General features: G+C 44.5%; 1 protein-coding gene across 2 annotated transcripts; it reads left to right on the top strand.

Moving 5' to 3' along the window:
• Positions 1 to 9,370: 9,370 nt before the first annotated feature.
• Positions 9,371 to 21,470, top strand: LOC139419363 (cilia and flagella associated protein 300). 2 transcript variants are annotated; one of them, XM_071169304.1, is made up of 7 exons: positions 9,371 to 9,480; positions 9,688 to 9,769; positions 9,876 to 9,945; positions 12,659 to 12,816; positions 13,080 to 13,243; positions 14,285 to 14,351; positions 21,447 to 21,470. In XM_071169304.1, the coding sequence occupies exons 1-7, from the start codon at positions 9,386 to 9,388 to the stop codon at positions 21,462 to 21,464; spliced, it is 654 nt and encodes a 217-aa protein (XP_071025405.1). In that variant the 5' UTR covers positions 9,371 to 9,385; the 3' UTR covers positions 21,465 to 21,470. The 2 variants fall into 2 exon arrangements, with proteins under 2 accessions (XP_071025405.1, XP_071025404.1); XM_071169303.1 differs by lacking the exon at positions 21,447 to 21,470 and adding an exon at positions 14,878 to 15,672.
• Positions 21,471 to 22,036: the final 566 nt, after the last annotated feature.

The raw sequence follows: 22,036 nt of genomic DNA, 5'->3' as shown, positions 1-22,036 counted from the left end.
CGGAGTAAATCTAAATAAAAACCACCAGATTTTTTTTTAAGATCCCATGCTCTTACAATGGAAGGTTTAGGGTCATATCCAAATCCAGCTCCCAGATTGCAATTCCTATGGCTTCCACTAGATGTCAACAGTATTTTTTCAAGGTTTCAGGCTTGTTTCTTCCCAAACAAGGAAGAATTTTGAGTTTTAGTACAGTTAGTCACAGTTGGAAATCAGTCTGTGCGCTCGCCACAAAGAGGACGCGCACCTGCTAATTTTGTTTTCCTATTGAACATACTCCATTCCAAATGAAATATAATAGTTTAATTACATTTTAGGGTACCTGAGGATTAAATAGAAACGTATTTTCACTTGTTTTAACAAAGTTTAGCGGTAGCTTTTTGGATTCCTTTCTCTGCATGTTGAACGAGTGGATTTCTCAAATCGATGGCGCCAACTAAACTTACTTTTTGGGATATAACAAAACGACCATACATGTTGTAGCTGGGACCCTTTGGATTGCAAATCAGAGGAAGATTATCAAAAATTAAGTGAATATTTAATCGCTATTTATGATTTTATGAAGCCTGTGCCGGTGGAAAAATGTGTTGATGTGGGGCGCCATCCTCAAGCAATGGCATGGCATACTTTCGTTGTAAAACCTATTGTAAATCAGACAATGCAGTTTGATGAACAAGAATGTCATTTTTATGATTATTTATTTGAATTGCGCACAGTCCAATTTCACCGGAAGTTGTCAAAAAGATGTCCCGCTGGCGGGACGCCTAGCCCTAAGTTAAGAACAAATTCTTATATACAATGACGGCCAAAGCCTAATCCAGACGATGCTGGGCCAATTGTGCGCCGCCCTATGGGATAACCCAATCACGGCCGGTTGTGATACAGCCTGGAATCAAACCAGGATCTGTAGTGACGCCTCTAGCACTGAGATGCAGTGCCTTAGATCGCTGCGCCACTCGGGAGCCCGAGTTAAGAACTCTGTTAATACAACGTAAAGTTCAGTGATGAATATCACTGTTAATACAACATTCAGTAGTTGCTGGTCATTCATCCTGAAGCCTCATGGGAACATCGCTAACTCTAACCCGTCTGTCACAACACTTTAACTCCTCCAGTGGCCAGGCCTCAAACTATTAAACCTGCTCTGTGTGTGTGTGTGTGTGTGTGTGTGTGTGTGTGTGTGTGTGTGTGTGTGTGTGTGTGTGTGTGTGTGTGTGTGTGTGTGTGTGTGTGTGTGTGTGTGTGTGTGTGTGTGTGTGTGTGTGTGTGTGTGTGTGTGTGTGTGTGTGTGTGTGTGTGTGTGTGTGTGTGTGTGTGTGTGTGTGTGTGTGATGAACAGCAGATGAGATTCCTCAGGGTCTGTTTTCCCAGAAGACTGTGCTTCCTGCTCCGCTCCAATGATCCCTTTCCACTGTGGGAAAACTGCTGCACACACACACTCACACACACACACACACACACACACACACACACACACACACACACACACACACCCCTATAACAGACACACACACACACGCACCCCTATTACACACACACACACACACACACACACACACACACACACACACACACACACACACACACACACACACACACACACACACACAGAGACACAGACACAGACACACTCACAGCACCCCCATTCCAGACTCACAAATAGTTACTCTTCATTTTTGTTTCATACAGTAACAGTCAGTGTGTGTGTCTGAGTGAGAGAGAGGGACATGAGGCTAGTTGGGGGTCAAGGTAAGCCAGAGAGGGTCATGGGAAGACAGTTTCTCCTCACGTCTGTTTATACACACACAGCAACAGAGACAGGCAGTATTTGTAGCCTTATCCGGTGGCCTAGGGTTGTACTCCAGTGCCCTTAAAGGTATTCTCTGCTGCTCTCACTTGTTTCACACAGAGCCATCATAGTGAGCACTAACCCATCATACCCATTGTAGCTAGCTAGTGAACGCTAACACATCATACCCAGCAAAGCTAGCTAGTGAGTGCTAGTGGGATTTGACCCATCGTAGCAAGCTAATGAGTGCTAGTCACTGCTAACCAATCTAGCTACTGAGCGCTAACCCACCATCGAAGCTAGCAAGTGTTAGCTAGTGACTGCTATCCCATGGTAGCTAGCTAGTAACTCATCATAGCTAGATAGCTACTGCTAACCCATCATAGCTAACTAGTTACTGCTAACCCAGTTAGTTGGTGAGTGATGTATTTTTAGCCATGGTTTTGGTAACGGTTGATAATAGTTATGAGGAAGGAATGGAGGGAGGATAGGGTGGCGGGAGGGCAGAGTGGAGAGGGGGGGGGGGGGTTGATGTCATGCCAGCTGTAATTCTGTTTAGTCTTCCTCAGAACAGAACAAACCCTGCAATCTAAATATAAACACTGCTGTGTCACACAAACACACCCCCCACACACACATATTCACACAAAGACTCTGTGAAAAGTAGTATATCAAATTCACTGCCCACTCCTGTGAATTGCACTTGTTGAAGTACGCTATGCTGCAGTGTTGTCTGTCTGACTGTCCCAAACTTTAAATGGCTCCTAGCAGTCACACCGCGATTGGATTGAATGCCAGGCTAAATGTCCTTTTATACACAGTTATGTCAACCCCTCTCTGCTTTCTCTTGGCTGGTAACAACACATATTCTACTGGAGTGTTAACATATTGACTCTGTGTGTGTGGAGATCCATGAATCAGTCCAGTCATACACACAATAGACCACCCAGAGAGACACTCAGCACTGTCAACACTCTGACACTGAGCAGACACACACACATGCTCAACACACCCCTGGGTTTTAAAGGTCCTTTGTAGCTCAGTTGGTTAAGCTTGTAACGCCAAGGTAGTGGGTTCAAATCCCGGGACCACCCATATGTAAAATGTATAAAAGAATGACTATAAATTGCTAAAGATAAAAGATAATCTGCTAAGTGCCATATATTACAGTGATTTGGGAAAGAATTCAGACCCCTTGACTTTTTACACATTTTGTTAGGTTACAGCCTTATTCTAAAATGGATTCAATAGTTTATTTTCCAATCTGCACACAATTCCCCATAATGACAAAGCAAAAACAGGTTTTTAGATATTCAGACCCTTCACTCAGTACTTTGATGAAGCACCTTTGGCAGTGATTACTTCTTGGGTATGACGCTACAAGCTTGGCATACCTGTATATGGGGAGTTTCTCCCATTCTTCTCTGCAGATCCTGTCAAGCTTTGTCAGTTTGGATGGGGAGCGTTGCTGCACAGCTATTTTCAAGTCTCTCCAGAGATGTTCGATCGGGTTCAAGTCCAGGCTCTCGCTGGGCCACTTAAGGACATTCAGAGACTTGTCCCAAAACCACTCCAGCGTTGTCTTGGCTGTGTGCTTAGGGTCGTTATCCCGTTGGAAGGTGAACCTTCGCCCCAGTCTGAGGTCCTGAGCACTCTGGAGCAGGTTTCTCTGTGCTTTGCGCCGTTAATCATTCCCTCAATCCTGACGAGTCTCCCAGTCCCTGCCGCTGAAAAACATCCCCACAGCATGATGCTGCCACCACCATGCTTCACCATAGGGATGGTGCCAGGTTTCCTCCAGACGTGAAGCAAGACATTCAGGCCAACGAGTTCAATCTTGGTTTCATCAGACCATCCCTATGGTCATGGTCTGACAGTCTTTAGGTGCCTTTTGGCATACTCCAAGCGGGCTGTCATGTGTCTTTTACTGAAGAGCGTCTGGCCACTCTGGAAGGTTCTCCCATCTCCACAGATGAACTCTGGAGCTCTGTCAGAATGACCATCGGGTTCTTGGTCACCTCCCTGATCAAGGCCCTCCTCCCCCGATTGCTCAGTTTGGCCGGATGGCCAGCTCTAGGAAAAGTCTTGATGGTTCCAAACTTCTTCCATTTAAGAATTATGGAGGCCACTGTGTTCTTGGGGACCTTCAATGCTGCAAAAAAAATGTGGTACCCTTTCCCAGATCTGTGCATCGACACAATCCTTTCTTGGAGCTCTACGGACAATTCCTTCGACCTCATGGCTTGGTTTTTGCTCTGACATGTGCTAACTGTGGGCATTATATAGACAGGTGTGTATCTTTCCAAATAATGTCCAATCAATTGAATTTAACACAGGTGGATGCCAATCAAGATGTAGAAACATCTCAAGGATGATCAATGCAAACAGGATGCACCTGAGCTCAATTTTGAGTCTCAAATCAAATCAAATTTTATTGGTCACATACAAGTGTTGAGCAGATGTTTTTGCGGGTGTAGCGAAATGCTTGTGCTTTTAGCTCTGACAGTGCAGTAATATCTAACAAGTAATATCTAATATTTATATAGGCGCAGTTACGTTCCATATGAAAACACACACCGTTTCCTACTGCTAGTCACAACACTGATCAACTCGTTGTTAGCTGGCTAGCTAGCATCACTACCTACCTCGATGACTGAAGGCAAAGAAATCTCCTATTCCATTGCCATGGCAGCGAACATTCCGCCACCAAATCCCATGGTTCTTACAGGGGACTGGAATACTAATTGGGACAACTTCAGGGATGAATTCGAGGACTGTGCGCTGGCGACCGGTCTACACGAGAAACCCAACGAGGTACAAGCGGCAACTCTGAGGAGTTTAATGGGTAGCGAATGCAGGCATATCTACCGGCACAATCTCACCCTCACAGCACGACAACAGTGTGATGCAAAGGCTATATTGGATGCATTAGAGAATTACTTCAAACCCGCCAGAAACGTCATTTACGAGCGGTTCGTTTTCGGAAGCTGCAAACAGGAAGAGGGTGAGTCAGTACACAACTTTGTAACCCGTTTGAGAGAGAAATCCGCCACTTGTGAATACGGGGGATTGAAAGATGAATTGATTTGTGATAAAATAGTACTGGGAATTGCAAATGAGGATACACGCCGGCGTCTACTGAGAGAGAGAGACTTAACATTAGTAACTGCCATTGAAATGTGCAGCACTGCTGAAGTCACTGACATGAGAATGAGAGCAATGGAAATCAAAACCCCACGCTCCGACGTTGATACTGTTCACGCTGTTGCTAGGCAGACATTCAGACAAAACCAATCGAGGCAGAGTAATTCACCACGAATGGTGAACACAGAGAGCCCCGTAGCATGTAAATACTGTGGGAATACACACACACGTGGCAAAGAGCACTAACCTGCCTACGGAAAACCATGCAGAGCTTGTGGAACTAATAATCACTTTACAAAAGTGTGTCTCAAAAGCAAAAGAAGGGTGAGTGAGGGCAAGATTCACTGTGTTGATGATGTCACTCAATGTTCAGAACTGAACAGTGAAAGTGACATTTACATGCATGAATCCATTGGGGCTACACTCAAGAGGGAAGAAATGGTTTGTGACACTATGATTACACAACAAGCAACAACAATGTCAACTGGATTCCGGTGCTACATGCAACGTAATGAGCTACAAAGACAAAATCAATCTGGCACCTGACACACATCTATTGCCCAGTGATACTAGACTAAAGCTCTACTCAAGAGAGCTAATGAGCTCTATGGGCACCTTTGAGACCGAATGTGTTATTCGGGGACGCAAACACAAGCTAGAGTTTGAGATTGTGAAAACCAGTCAACATCCTCTCCTCTCAGGCTCTACATGCGAACGCCTGGGACTGATGCAGTTCACTGTATCAAATGACCTGCACATTGTGGATCATGTCCAGCATGGACCCCTGTCCAAAGAACAACTACTCAGCAGATATGACGATGTATTCAACATGCCCGTTGAATCAGTGCCTGGGGAGCTACACTTTGAAGTGGATGAGAGCATCACTCCAGTCCAGGTGCTCCTCGCAATGTGCCTTGCACAATGAAAGTGGCTGTGAAGGCCCAGCTGGACAAGTATGAGGCCGATGGCCACATGACATCTGTGACTGAACCAACGGACTGGATCAGCAATATGGTCATAGTGAAAAAAAACAGAGAAGCTGAGGGTCTGCATCGACCCAAAGCATCTGAACCAAGCACTGAAACGATCCCACCACATGCCAACACTAGAGGATGTCCTCTATAAGCTTCCCAAGACCAGGATTTTCACCTTGGTGGATGCCCGAGATGCATTCCTTCAATGCAAGCTGGACGAAGAAAGCAGCTTCATGACTACCTTCTGGACACCCTGGGGTCGGAAACGCTGGCTCAAGCTCCCGTTTGGTGTCTCAGTGGCACCTGAGGTAGACCAACGCAAGCAGCACGAGTTACTGGCTGGGCTCAAGGGCATTGAACCCATCGCCGATGATGTCCTTATCGTAGGCTGTGGTGACACAGACGAAGAAGCAGAACGCGACCATGATGTGAAGCTCCTGGCACTGATGGAGCGCTGCCGATCAGTTAAGCTTCTTCTTGGCCTGAAGAAGCTGCAGTTCAAGCTGAAAGATGTCCACTTCCATGGCCACATTCTCTCGGAAAAAGGCCTGAAGCCGGACCCAAAGACACACCATGGCTGGACAAAGACACACCATGGCACTGGCTACCCAAGCACAAGGCCGCAGTGCAGGAGATGAAATCTCTGGCTTCATCCATGCCAGTGTTGCGCTACTACGACATCACGAAGCCTGTCACAATCCAAAGCGACTCCAGCCAAAGGGGACTTGGATGCTGCCTTATGCAGGAAGACCAGCCCGTCACATTTGCCTCGAGAGCGCTCACCCCCAACAAACAAAACTGTGTACAAATTGAGAAAGAGTGCCTCAGCATCGTCTTCTCCTGCCAGCGATTCCATCACTACTTATATGGTTGAGAGCTGGTCACCGCTGAAACTGACCATAAACCATTCATTGCCATATTCAGTAAACCTCTCCTCAACGCGCCCAAGAGGCTTCAAAGCATGCTCCTGACTCTGCAAAACTACAGCCTGAAGGTAATTTACAAGCCAGGACCAGAGATGTACATCAGCGACACACTGAGCAGGGCAACAGCACAATGTACAGGCAGAGGCACTGTCTATCAGTGGCTGGCCATCTGTTCGCTACAGCAGGAACAACAAGATGTTCAACAGATCAATCAGGCAGACTACTTAAACGTCACAGATCACCGCCTAGCCCAGATCAGGCAACACACTGACAAGGACGAACACCTACAGTCACTGAAGTCCATGGCTCTCGCAGGTTGGCCATACCTGAAAGAGGAGACACCTTTCACAGTGAGAGAATACTGGACCATTCGAGATGACATCAGCGTGCAAAATGGCGTCTTGTTCAGAGGTCAGAAGGTCATTATTCCCTAATCACTAGTCCAGAGATGCTTACCCGCATACACTCCAGTCACGTTGGAGGTGACGCATGCTACCGCCAGGCTCGTGAAACATTATACTGGCCAAACATGCAAGCAGAAATTAAAGACTTTGTCAGCAGCTGTACCACATGCAACGAGTACGCTCATGAACAGCAAAAGGAAACCATGATGTCACACGAACTGCCCACAAGGGCCTGGCAAATCGTCAGCGTGGATTCAGCCACAGACAAAAGGACTATCTTCTCATCGTTGATCACTACTCTGACTTTTGGGAAATTGAACTGCTCTCTGACTTGTCTGCAGAGGCGGTCATAACGCGCTGCAAGGTGCAGTTTGCAAGGCAAGGTCAGCCTGACAAGGTAATCACGGACAATGGCCCACAATTCACTGCACAGTTCAAGCGTTTTGCCTCAGAATGGGAGTTTGACCACGTGACCTCCTCTCCAAGACACCCAAAAGCAAATGGCAAGGCAGAGTCAGCTGTCAAAGATTGCAAAAAACCTGTTAAGCAGGGCCTTGCGTGACAGCAACGACCCATGGAAAGCGATCTTACAGTGGAGGAACACACCCACTTAAAACATGGACAGTAGCCCAGCACAACGCCTTCTGTCCAGACGTCTGAAGCCTACCATCCCCGTAGCTAACAAGCTACTTGAGCCCTGCGTCATGGTTGGCATCACGGACAAACTGCGTCACAGAAAGCAGCTCACTAAGTGCTTCTACCGGACTGCTCGAGACCTACCAGAGCTGGAGGTGGGTGAAACGATAAGGATGAAACCGCTGCCGGGAGACCACACAGGACTTTCGAGGCTGGGCACATGCCTACAGAGAGTTGCACCACTTTCTTACCTGGTGGATGTTGGTGGCTCCCTCTATCGTCGCAATCAGGTGGATCTGCGCGTAGCAGAGCAGACAAACCAGAACACGCCATACACTCACCTAGATGAGCTGGATCACAGTCCAGGCCTAAGGGTAAGGGGTGCAGAATTGAGACATGAGCCAACTGAAGGTGAGGAGGCTTCTACCCCACCAAGCTCTCCAGCTCGTGGCCCTAATCCTACTCCCGTCAGAGCCAATACTTACTCATGGGTGGGCCGGCTGTGCAAGCCACCGGACAGGCTTACTCTGTAAGCAAGAGATTGTTAACTTGTTAAAATTGAGATTGTTAAAATTTCATGCTTTTTCAATTGTTATGACTTGACTGTTAAGAACTTAATGTTCTGCCGTTATGTTTGCACTTTCTTTTGAAAAGGATGATGTTACGGAGTCTAGTTGATAGGTTTTCGACTAGCTGGACTTGTGGCCATGGGCGGGGTTAGGCACCCTTTTCCGGGGGTCAGGCCCCGCTCTCTGGGTCAGCCTCAGCCCTCTCTGGCCCTCTCCCCCATATCACTGGGGTAGGAAGCTGGCTGGCTGTAGTTGCGCCCCTGGTACCCCCCCCCCCCCTTCAGCCCACACAGTAACTGGGTTAGAGAGTTAATGTCACCTGTAATTGCACACTGGACAGGTGTAATGAACACATGTAACAATGACCATAACAAGCGTTCTAATCACCTGTAAATACACACTGGACAGGTGTAATGAATATATGTAACAATGGCCATAACAGGCATTCTAATCACCTGTAAATGCACACTGGACAGGTGTAATGAACGCTTGTAAAAATGGCCATAACAAGTGTTCTAATCACCTGTAAATACACACTGGACAGGTGTAATGAATATATGTAAAAATGACCATAACAAGCGTTCTAATCACCTGTAAATGCACACTGGACAGGTGTAATAAACGCTTGTAAAAAGGGCCATAACAAGCGTTCTAATCACCTGTAATTACACACTGGACAGGTGTAATGAATATATGTAAAAATGACCATAACAAGCGTTCTAATCACGTGTAAATGCACACTGGACAGGTGTAATGAACACATGTAAAAATGACTTTGGACTCCTGAAAAAAGCTTGTGAAAAATGTTAATTACAAATTCCATGTAGGACGATCTGAACATTTTGGCTTTCCATAGCGCCAGAGAATTTACGAACGCCCCTTTTGGTTGAGCGGGGTTCCGTCGCCATGGTGACCAATAGACATTAACAACCCGACGGTCGACATGGTATCTGAGACTAAGTTTTCCTTCAACCTCCTCCCAACCAAGACATTTTCCTTCCTTCAGGACAAAAGCACACTACAACTACTCATGAAATGGTTACGTTATAGATCTTATGGTTTTGTGTCATTTATTTGTCTATGTTTATAGCTAGTTAGCTATAGTTATCAATATCATCCTAGCTAGCTACTGTTACTAACGTTAGCCGACCAGCTATGTAGACAAGACAAACTAGCTAGGTATATCAGTGTGTCAGTTCTCTAGTGAAACCAGCTAATGGATTTGTGTGTGTGTGTGTGTGTCAGGTCCATGCTAGGGCGCATCTCAGCCCAGGCCTTCAGCTTTGACCAGAACTTCTACCCATACAACAGCCACGACTTTACTCTGGTGAGTTAACGCACACACACACACACACACACACACACGTTTGTTTCCAGGCACTGCACCTTGTAAAGGGCCAATAGTAATGTCTGTGTGTGTGTGTGTGTGTCAGAGTTTCTTCAGAGACCCCTGTGTGCTGACCAACCTCAGAAAGATGGAGGCTGGAGCCTGGGTTACTCTGGGTATGTCATGTCACCTCTATCACCTCTACCCAGTTAGCAATCCGAAGGCCTTCGTCCCTCCAGAGTGGTCGCACGCTGTGCAATATTTTTTTTTGCCAATTGCCTCATTCATGGGGTGATATGACACTTTGTCAAGCAGCAGCCTTGCTCCTGCCAGTCACGTGCCGTTTTCCTCACGCAGCCTACCGTCCCTCTCCCAACCCGCTACACTACAGCTGCCAATCGGAGGCAAGATGCTTTTTCAGCGTCAAGCCAGTGGCGTGCATACTCCCTGTCACCACTTATTTGGATCTATTTGTATTGTTTAAGATACGTTGGATGCCATGTTCATTTGAAAAACAGTTGGAGATTTCCTATAAGTATTACATACTGTAAATTATTGTGTGTGTGTGTGTGTGTGTGTGTGTGTGTGTGTGTGTGTGTGTGTGTGTGTGTGTGTGTGTGTGTGTGTGTGTGTGTGTGTGTGTGTGTGTGTGTGTGTGTGTGTGTGTGTGTGTGTGTGTGTGTGTGTGTGTGTGTGTGTAAAATATCAGATAGTGAGGGCCAGTCCTGGTTACCTGGATCAACAGGTGACAAAAAATAAATAGTCAAATTAAATGTTTTATTGACAGGCTTCTCACACAGTAAAATGGCAACAAAAGTGACATAGTAAAGGAATCAAAAGTGACATTGTAAATATAATCAAATAAAAACAGAATACTAAATCAAGTACAGAAACATGCAGATCAAAGAAAATAAGTTAACTTAGATAGCCTATAGGCATCTATACTGAACAAAAATATAAACTCAGCATGACAATTTCAACAATTTCATGAGTTACAGTTCATATAAGGAAATAGGTCAATTGAAATCAATTAATTAGGCCCTAATCTATGGAAAATGGCTACCCAGACTATTGCTGATGCTTTGCCTGTTTGATGGTTCATCAGAGGTCGTAGTGTAATTTCTTATAATTGTCCGGGTTAATGTCCCGCTCCTTGAAAGCGGCAGCTCTAACCGATTGGTCAGTGCGGATGCTGCCTGCAATCCATGGCTTTTGGTTGGGATATGTACGTACGGTTGTTGTGGAGACAATGTTGTCGAGGAACTTATTAATGAAGGAGACTGATGTAAATATTATCGGATGAATTCTGGAACATATTCCAGTCTGTGCTAGCAAAACAGTCCTGTAGCTTAGCAACCGCTTCATCAGACCACTTCCGGTACATCCTGTTTGAGTTTTTGCTTGTAAGCAGGAATCAGAAGGATAGCGTTATGGTCTGATTTGCCAAAGGGAAGGCGAGGGAGGGCCTTGTATGCGTTTCTGTGTGTGTAGTAAAGGTGATCTAGAGTTAATGGCAAAGAAGGGGGCCGAGTGATAAATGGCAGATATGTGAGGGCAGAACTAATACACAGGCTCTGACCTCTCACTAAGGGATGGCCAGTTGGTGAACTACAAAGCACAAAATGGCCACCCCTACAAGAACTACAGATCCCAAAATAGTCGACCGCCAAAAACGACAATACCCAGAAGCAAAGGGAACGCTAGCAAGGTGGGGCCGACCCACATATTACGGGTCAAGCCACACCAGGAAGAGAGAGAGAGCAAGGAGCTGTGGACCTGTGAACCATTGAGAAAGAGGAAGTGATAATATATCTGATGGATTTACCGTGTATGACCTGGACTGTTTGGACTTACCTGTTGGCGGTTTTGGACCCTGATCTACCGAGAACCCGATTTGTGTACCGAACCCTGCTGTCCTCGACCACGCCTGCGGCCTGGGGGGTCTAGAAACAAACATTCGGGCACTGTCCTGTTCGAAAGAGCTCTCTCTGGTGTGATCTTGTTGTCGGCCTTCCGCTTAATTTGTTTACAAACTCTCCTAACCCTGAAGAGAATCGTCACATGTTTTTTCGCTTCCAGTTGCACAGGTTACATGCTGGTAAAAATGAGGTAAAACAGATTTCAGTGTTCTGCAATAAAATCACTGGCCATGAGAAATGCTGCATCTGAATGTGCATTTCCTTGTTTGCTTATGGCCCTGTACAGCTCATTGAGTCCTGTCTTAGTGCCAGCATCGGTTTTTGGTAGTAAATAGACCACTATGAAAAATATATCTGAACTCTCTAGGTAAATACTATGGTCTGCAGCTTATCATGAGGTATTCTAACTCAGACAAGCAAAATCTTGAGACTTTCTTAACATTAGCTATTGTTAACAAAGACACACCCCTCCCTTTCTAGCCTTACCCGAGTCTGCCGTCTGATCTTGATGATGCATAGAAAAACTAGCAAGTTGTACATCCATGTCCTCGTTCAGCCACGGCTCCAAGAAACAGAGGATATTACAGTTTTTCAGGTGTCGTTGATAAGATAGTCTGGAACGGAGCTCACCCAGTTTGTTCTCCAGTGACTGCACATTTTCCAACAAAACAGTGGTGGGGTAGATGGACGTAGTCTTGTCTTGTCGCGGCCCTTCTTGCCTCTTTGGAGTCCGGGGTAAGCCGAACGGCCAGAGCTGCCAACTTATTGAGGCAGAAATCTTCATCTAAATTGAGGTTAGTGATAGCTGTTCTGATGTCCAGAAGCTGTTTTCAGTCATAGGTAATGATGGCAGAGACGTTATGTAAAGAAAGTTAAGATCAGTGTAAAAAAACACGAAATAGCAGAATTGGTCAGGAGTCCGTAAGACGGCAGGTATCTTCCATCAGTACAGTGTGTGTGTGTGTTCCAGAGGGTGAGGTGGTGTGTGTACAGGCAGAGGTAGTGCCGTGCAGTAAGGTCAGTATGGAGATGTTTGACCCTCTCTACTCCAGTGGAATCATCACATCCTCTGGACACATCACCAAATGTTTCCATGACACACACCCTGACTACGATCTACTGAGACAGGTAACATATGCACACAATACACACACACCTTCACAAACACACACACATTAACGCTATTTATGCAACTTAATAGTCTTTATGCTCCTATTATGCTATCATAATGTCGTGTGTGTGTGTGTGTGTGTGTGTGTGTGTGTGTGTGTGTGTGTGTGTGTGTGTGTGTGTGTGTGTGTGTGTGTGTGTGTGTGTGTGTGTGTGTGTGTGTGTGTGTGTGTGTGTGTGTGTGTGTGTGTGTGTGTGTGTGTGTGTGTGTGTGTGTGTAGATGCTGCAGGAGGATGGCAGTGAGGAGTATGGAGTGATGGAAAGAAGAGAGTTCCTGTTCCTAGTGTTTAAACACATGACTCTCGGAGGAGAGCTGTGTCAGTATGAAGATACCATCAACCCCTACATAGACACCACCAGAACCATTTATAGGGATCTGGTCAGGTATACAGACACTGTACGCCACACACCATACACCACACCATACTCACACCGTACACCATGCCATACACCACACCATACTCAAACACCGTACACCATACTCACACACCGTACACCACACCGTACACCATACCATACACCCACACCATACACCCACAACGTACAACACAATGTACTCACACACCGTGCACCACACCATACACCACACATACACCATACACCCACACCGTACACCACACCATACTCACACACCGTACACCACACCATACACCACACATACACCATACCATACTCACACACCGTACACCACACCATACACCACACATACACCATACCATACTCACACACCGTACACCACGCCGTACACCACACATACACCCACACCATACACCGCACTGTACACCACACCATACACCCACACATCATACACCACACCATATTCAAACACACCACACTGTATACCAATATACCACACCATACACCGTACACCACACCATACACCACACATACACCGTACACATGCACCATACGCCACACCATACACCATACCTTAAACACACACCATACACTACACACACACACCATACCGTATACCATACACCAGAGCATAAATACACACCATACCGTATACCATCCACCATGCCATACACCACACCATACACACACCACACTGTATACCAATATACCACACCATACACACCACAACGTATACCATACACCATTCCATACACCACACCATACACACACCACACCATAAACATACACCACACACACACCATACCATACACCCACACACACACCATACCATAAACATACACCGTACAGCACACATACACACACACACACACACCATACCATAAACATACACCGTACAGCACACATACACACACACACACACACACCATATATACACACAAACACACCATACACCCACACCCTAAACACACACCATACACACATATACACTGCACTATACACACACACACACACCACACCATACACCCCTGCACTAGTAGATGGTGTCTGTGATTCTTTGTGTTCCAGTGTTCAGAAGAATCCAGAGAGCAAGGAGATCAGTGTGGTTTCCACTGTCATCAAAGTCTCTGCTTTGGTAACATATTATTATTACTGCTATTGAAAGTATAATTATTATCCAACACCATTGTAAATGCAACCTATATTTATGTAGATTTATTTTCCCTTTTGTACTTTAACTATTTGCACATCATTACAACACTGGGGCGGCAGGGTAGCCTAGTGGTTAGAGCGTTGGACTAGTAACTGAAAGGTTGGAAGTTCGAATCCCCGAGCTGACAAGGTACAAATCTGTCGTTCTGCCCCTGAACAAATTCTTATTTTCAATGAAAATGTCATTGAAAATAAGAATTTGTTCTTAACTGACTTGCCTCGTTAAATAAAGGTAAAATAATAAATATAGACATATAACACATTTGAAATGTCTCTATTCTGTTCAGTTTTTATAGTTTATTTCCCTTTTGTTCATTATCTATTTCACTTGCTTTGGCAATGTAAACATATGTTTCCCATGCCAATAAAGCCCCTTAAATTGAAATTTATATTGAAATTGAGAGAGAGAGAGAGACTCTCAGCCGTATCTTATCCTGTGTTCTCTTCAGGATGCATCCGGTGTGTGTTACCCAGCCAGAGAAGTAGAGGATCAGTCATTCTCCTACCTCATAGTGAACCCCTTCAGAAGACATGTCTATGTGTTCTACCACTGTTATGGAGTAGGCGCCTTCACACTGTAACATACACACACACCAATCCAATGTTTTGGACAATCTGGTAGGGGGAGTGAATGAGTTCCTACTTCAGGGAGAATGAGGAGAAGTTGAGTTGGTCTATTGTCTCAGTAAGTGGCCTGCTAGGATGGACTGTTCCGTCTACAACTACTGTCTGACTGTTCTGTCTACAACTACTGTCTGACTGTTCTGTCTACAACTACTGTCTGACTGTTCTGTCTACAACTACTGTCTGACTGTTCCGTCTACAACTACTGTCTGACTGTACCGTCTACAGCTACTGTCTGACTGTTCCGTCTACAACTACTGTCTGACTGTTCCGTCTACAACTACTGTCTGACTGTTCTGTCTACAACTACTGTCTGGCTGTTCTGTCTACAACTACTGTCTGACTGTTCTGTCTACAACTACTGCCTGACTGTTCCGTCTACAACTACTGCCTGACTGTTCCGTCTACAACTACTGTCTGGCTGTTCTGTCTACAACTACTGTCTTGCTGTTCTGTCTACAACTACTGTCTGACTGTTCCATCAACAACTACTGTCTGACTGTTCCGTCGACAACTACTGTCTGACTGTTCCAATACTCCAGATGTAATGCAACTCTACACACTATTGATGGTCTTGTCCTTTTGTGTTTATCAATAAAATTATTGTTTTGAAAATGTTATTTCTGTCAATGATTTTATTTGTATATAATGTCTATATATCTATGACTCTCCTCTCCACTGACCCTGCTGAGAGAGAGAACTTTACAGCTAGTTAGGATGTCACTTTGGATTGGATTGATATACCAGTCATTATTTAATCTTTATTTATCTAGGCAAGTCAGTTAAGAACACATTTTTATTTACAATGACGGCCTACCCCGGCCAACCCCTAACACAGATGACGCTGGGCCAATTGTGCGCCACCCTATGGGACTCCCAATCACGGCCGGTTGTGATACAGCCTGGAATCGAACCAGGGTCTGTAGTGACGCCTCTTCTATAATATATTAGTGATTTGTTTGAATTATAGTCATACAACAATATATATTTTTTTTTTTACCTTTATTTAACTAGGCAAGTCAGTTAAGAACAAATTCTTATTTTCAATGATGGCCTAGGAACAGTGGGTTAACTGCCTGTTCAGGGGCAGAACGACAGATTTGTACCTTGTCAGCTCGGGGGTTTGAACTTGCAACCTTCCAACGCTCTAACCACTAGGCTACCCTGCCGCCCAATATGCATATGTTTTACAGGAATGCACCAGTATGTATTGTGTTACACCAGTAACGTCAGCATCCTAAACAGATTTCTCCTTATAATTAGGACTAAATCAACTTCACTGATCTGCCCTTCGCCTGACCAAACAAGTACAGTACATGTAGACGGATCTCTCTATTATGGAGGACCAAATAAACTCATTATTGTCTTTTGTTGAATTTATATAACATTCCAAACTTGTTAAGCATTATCTGATCCAGATACTGCATAATTCAACTATTTGTATCTGTTTGCATCAGTTTCAATACAGGACTTTTATTTTGAAGGCTAACCACAAATTCCACTATTGTGACTAGCTTCACATAGGTTGCTCGGCAGTACTGGCCGCTGCTGAAAATGAGAATATCCTGCTTTTCCGTGTGGACTAGGCATTAATTGAAAACTTAGTCAGCTAGCTGCTACAAGGGACACAGAAAGAGCCGGGTTAATGCAGGGGTTTACCGGGGCGGAAGCAAATCTAAATATATTTTAGATTCTTCAAAGTAGCAACCCTTTGCCTTGATGACAGTTTTGCACACTCTTGGCATTCTCTCAACCAGCTTCATGAGGAAGTCACCTGGAATACTTTTCCAACAGTCTTGAAGGAGTTTCCACATATGCTGAGCACTTGTTGGCTGCTTTTCCTTTACTCTGCAGTCCAACTCATTCCAAACCTTCTCAATTTGGTTGAGGTCAGGGGATTGTGGAGGCCAGGTCATCTGATGCAGTACTCCATCACTCTCCTTCTTGGTCAAATAGCCCTTACACAGCCTGGGTCATTGTCCTGCTGAAAAACAAATGATAGTCCGACTAATTCCAAACCAGATGGGATGGCATATCGCTGCAGAATGCTGTGGTAGCCATGCTTGTTAAGTGTGCCTTGAATTCTAAATAAATCACAGACAGTGTCACCAGCAAAGCACTATCACACCACCTCCTCCATTCTTCACGGTGGGAACCACACATGGGGAGATCATCCATTTACCTACTCTGCGTCTCACAAAGACACAACAGTAGGAACCAAAAGTCTCAAATTTCTACTCATAAGGCCAGAGGACAGATTTTCACCTGTCTATTGTCCATTGCTCATGTTTCTTGGCCCAAGCAAGTCTAATTCTAATTGGTGTCCTTTAGTAGTGGTTTCTTTGCAGATATTCAACCATAAAGGCCAGATTCACACAGTCTCCTCTGAACAGTTGATGTTAAAATGTGTCTGTTACTTGAACTTTGTCAAACATTTATTTGGGCTGCATTTTCTGAGAATGGTAACTCTAATGAACTTATCCTCTGCAGCAGAGGTAACTCTGCGTCTTCCTTTCCTGTGGCGGAACCCCTTCGACAACATCCGCTGAAAAGGCAGAGCGTGAAATTCAAAATTATTTTTTATAAATATTTAACTTTCAAACATTCACACGTGCAATACACCAAATGAAAGCTTGACTTCTTGTTAATCTACCCATGGTGTCCGATTTTAAAAATGCTTTACAGCGAAAGCACACCATATGATTATGTTAGGTCAGAGCCTAGTCACAAAAACACATACAGCCATTTTCCAGCCAAAGACAGGAGTCACAAAAAGCAGAAATAGAGATAAAATGAATCACTAACCTTTGATGATCTTCATCAGATGACACTCATAGGACTTCATGTTACACAATACATGTATATTTTGTTCATATTTTGTTCATTGTTCATATTTATATCCAAAAATCTGAGTTTACATTGGCGCGTTATGGTCATTAATGTTGTGCCTTGAAAACCGGCAAATTTTCAGAGAGTCACATCTATTGACAGAAATACTCATAATAAACTTTGATAAGAGATACAAGTATTATGCACAGAATTATAGATATACTTCTCCTTAATGCAACCGCTGTGTCAGATTTCAAAAAAACCTTGCGGAAAAAGCACACCATGCAATAACCTGAGTACATCTCTCAGACACAAAAACAAGCCAAACATATCCGCCATGTTGTAGTCAACAGAAGTCAGAAATAGCATTATAAATATTCACTTAGCTTTGATGATCTTCATCAGAATGCACTCCCAGGAATCCCAGTTCCACAATAAATGTTTGATTTGTTCAATAAAGTCCATCATTTATGTCCAAATACCTCCTTTTTGTTTGTGCGTTTAGCCCAGTAATCAAAATTCATAAGGCGCGATCACTAGGTACAGACGAAAAGTAAAAAAGTTCCGTTACATTCCGTAGAAACATGTCAAACGATGTATAGAATCAATCTTTAGGATGTTTTTATCATAATCTTCAATAATGTTCCAACCGGAGAATTCCTTTGTCTTTAGAATTGCAATGGAACGCAAGCTACCTCTCACGTGAACGCGCGTGGTCAGCTCATGGCACTCTGGGAGAGATCTTACTCAATCCCCTCTCATTCGCCCCCACTTCACAGTTGAAGCCTCAAACAAGGTTCTAAAGACTGTTGACATCTAGTGGAAGCCTTAGGAAGTGCAATTTGACCCCATAGACACTGTATATTCGATAGGCAATGAGTTGAAAAACGACAAACCTCAGATTTCCCACTTCCTGGTTGGATTTTCCTCAGGTTTTTGCCTGCCATATGAGTTCTGTTATACTCACAGACATCATTCAAACAGTTTTAGAAACTTCAGAGTGTTTTCTATCCAATACTACTAATAATATGCATATATTAACATCTGGGCCTGAATAGCAGGCACTTTACTCTGGGCACACTTTTCATCCGAATGTGAAAATGCTGCCACCTAACCCAAACAGGATAAATAAAATCCCTTGAATTAGTAGGTGTTCTAAAACTTTTGACCAGTAGTGTATTTCTTTAAACATTCATGAAAATAGTCATGGCCTCTAAACCTTCAAGCTGCATACTGGACCCTATTCTAACTAATCTACTGAAAGAGCTGCTTCCTGTGGTTGGCCTTCCTATGTTGAACATAATATATGGCTCTCTATCCACCGGATGTGTACCACATTCACTAAAAGTTGCAGTAATAAAGCCTCTCTTGAAAAAGCTAAACCTTGACCAAGAAAATGTAAAAAACTATCTGCCTATATCAAATCTCCCATTCCTCTCAATTAAAATAAAAGCTGTTTCCTAAAGACAAATAATGTAAACAAAATCCCCATCATAGGTCTGAGACTGCACTTTTGAAGGTGGTAAATTACCTTTTAAATGCGTCAGACCGAGTGCTAGTGCTCCTAGACTTTAGTGCTGCTTTTGACACCATCGATCACCACATTCTTTTGGAGAGATTGGAAACCCAAATTGGTCTACACAGACAAGTTCTGGCCTGGTTTAGATCTTATCTGTCGGAAAGATATCAGTTTGTCTCTGTGGATGGTTTGTCCTCTGACAAATGAATTGTACATTTCGGTGTTCCTCAAGGTTCTGTTTCAGGACCACTATTGTTTTCACTATATTGTGGCAGACCAGGGCAGGGGGTTTGGTCAAGACATTAACATAGATCAGACACGGACAGAGTATGATTAGCTCGGTTTCAAGGGTGTTTATTAAATAATAATAATAAATAAATACATAAATAAAAGGTCTCCCCCATGAGAGCCTCTCCGGGATACCTTCTCCTGGGCTCCGGGTCTTCCTGCATCCTGTCACACAAACTCAATTCCATCGGCTTAGCTCGGGTAACCATATCCAACCACATGGAAGTCACCTCACTTCCCCTAGTCCTCTCTCTGTGTACTGCCCTTCTGGCAGCTTTATGGGCCTCACACAGCTGGTGAGAAATTCGCCCTTGATTACTCACTAGCTCCCAATCAGCCCCAATTAGTCCTGTCCGGAGAGCCCGTCGAGACCTGGCACGTCCAGCAGATGGAGCCACCGCCTCGTGATGTATACTCCATCTGTTACCAGGCCTCGATGAGCCTCCCCCTGGTGGCTGACCTGTTGTATGCCACAATATATTCTATCTCTAGGTGATGTCATTCGGACACAAAATGTCCACTTTCACTGCTATGAGGACGATACAACTGTACATTTTGATTAAATATAGTGAAGCCCCAAAATTGCCCTCCCTCGAAGCCTGTGTCTCAGACATAAGGAAGTGGATGGCAGCAAATGTTTTACTTTTAAACTCGGACAAAACAGAGATGCTAGTTCTAGGTCCCAAGAAACAAAGAGATCTTCTGTTGAATCTGACAATTAATCTTAATGGTTGTACAGTCGTCTCAAATAAAACTGTGAAGGACCTCTGCGTTACTCTGGACCCTGAACTCTCTTTTGATGAACATATCAAGACTTTTTCAAGGACAGCTTTTTTCCATCTTCGTAACATTGCAAAAATCAGAAACTTTTTGTCCAAAAATGATTCAGAAAAGCTAATCCATGCTTTTGTCACTTCTAGGTTAGACTACTGCAATGCTCTACTTTCCGGCTACCCGGATAAAGCACTAAATAAACTTCAGTTAGTGCTAAATACGGCTGCTAGAATCCTGACTAGAACCAGAAAATGTATTCATATTACTCCAGTGCTAACCTCTCTACACTGGCTTACTGTTAAGGCTAGGGCTAATTTCTAGGTTCTACTGCTAACCTACAAAGCATTACATGGGCTTGCTCCTACCTATCTCTCTGATTTTGTTTTGCTGTACATACCTACACGTACGCTACGGTCACAAGACACAGGCCTCCTTACTGTCCCTAGAATTTCTAAGCAAACAGCTGGAGGCAGGGCTTTCTCCTATAGAGCTCCATTTTTATGGAATGGTCTGCCTACCCATGTGAGAGACGCAGACTCGGTCTCTACCTTTAAGTCTTTATTGAAGACTCATCTCTTGAGTAGGTCCTATGATTGAGTGTAGTCTGATCCAGGGGTACAAAGGTGAACGGAAAGGCACTGGAGCGACGAACCGCCCTTGCTGTCTCTGCCTGGCCGGTTCCACTCTCTCCACTTGGATTCTTTGCCTCTGACCCTATTACGGGGTCTGAGTCACTGGCTTACTAGTGCTCTTCCATGCCGTCCCTAGGAGGGGTGCGTCACTTGAGTGAGTTGAGTCACTGACGTGATCTTCCTGTCCGGGATCACACCCCCCTCTTGCCATGGTGGAGATCTTCGTGGGCTATACTCAGCCTTGTCTAGTTTGTGTTAGGGGGCTAGGGTCAGTCTGTTATTTCTGGTGTAATTCTCCTGTCTTATCCGGTGTCCTGTATGAATTTAAGTATGCTCCCTCTAATTCTCTCAGGACTACCTGGCCTGTTGACTCCTTGCTGTCCCCAGTCCACCTGGTCATGCTGCTACTCCAGTTTCAACTGTTCTGCCTGCGGCTATGGAACCCTGACCTGTTCACCGGACGTGCTACTTTGTCTCGGACCTGCTGTTTTCGACTCTCTCTCTCTACCGCACCTGCTGTCTCAAACTCTGAATGCTCGGCTATGAAAAGCTAACTGACCTTAGCACTCCCTACAACCACTGTGATTATTATTATTTCACTCTGCTGGTCATCTATGAACGTTTGAACATCTTGGCCATGCACTGTTATAATCGAAACCCGGCACAGCCAGAAGAGGACTGGACAGCCAGAAGAGTCTGGTTCCTCTCTAGGTTTCTTCTTAGGTTCCTGCCTTCTTGGAAGTTTTTCCTAGCCACTATGCTTCTACACCTGCATTGCTTGCTGTTTGGGGTTTTAGGCTGGGTTTCTGTACAGCACTTTGTGACATCTGCTGATGTTAAAAGGGCATTATAAATAAATGTGATTGATTGACTGTTCTGAGGGAAAAAGGGGGTACAACTCAATATTAGGAAGGTATTAATAACTGTGGATTAAGTTTTACT

This window comes from Oncorhynchus clarkii, chromosome 10 (assembly GCF_045791955.1).
Source record: "Oncorhynchus clarkii lewisi isolate Uvic-CL-2024 chromosome 10, UVic_Ocla_1.0, whole genome shotgun sequence".
In the NCBI taxonomy this organism is placed as follows: Eukaryota; Metazoa; Chordata; class Actinopteri; order Salmoniformes; family Salmonidae; genus Oncorhynchus; species Oncorhynchus clarkii.
Note: the sequence above shows the minus strand (reverse complement) of the source record. Positions and strands in the feature narration are given on the sequence as shown.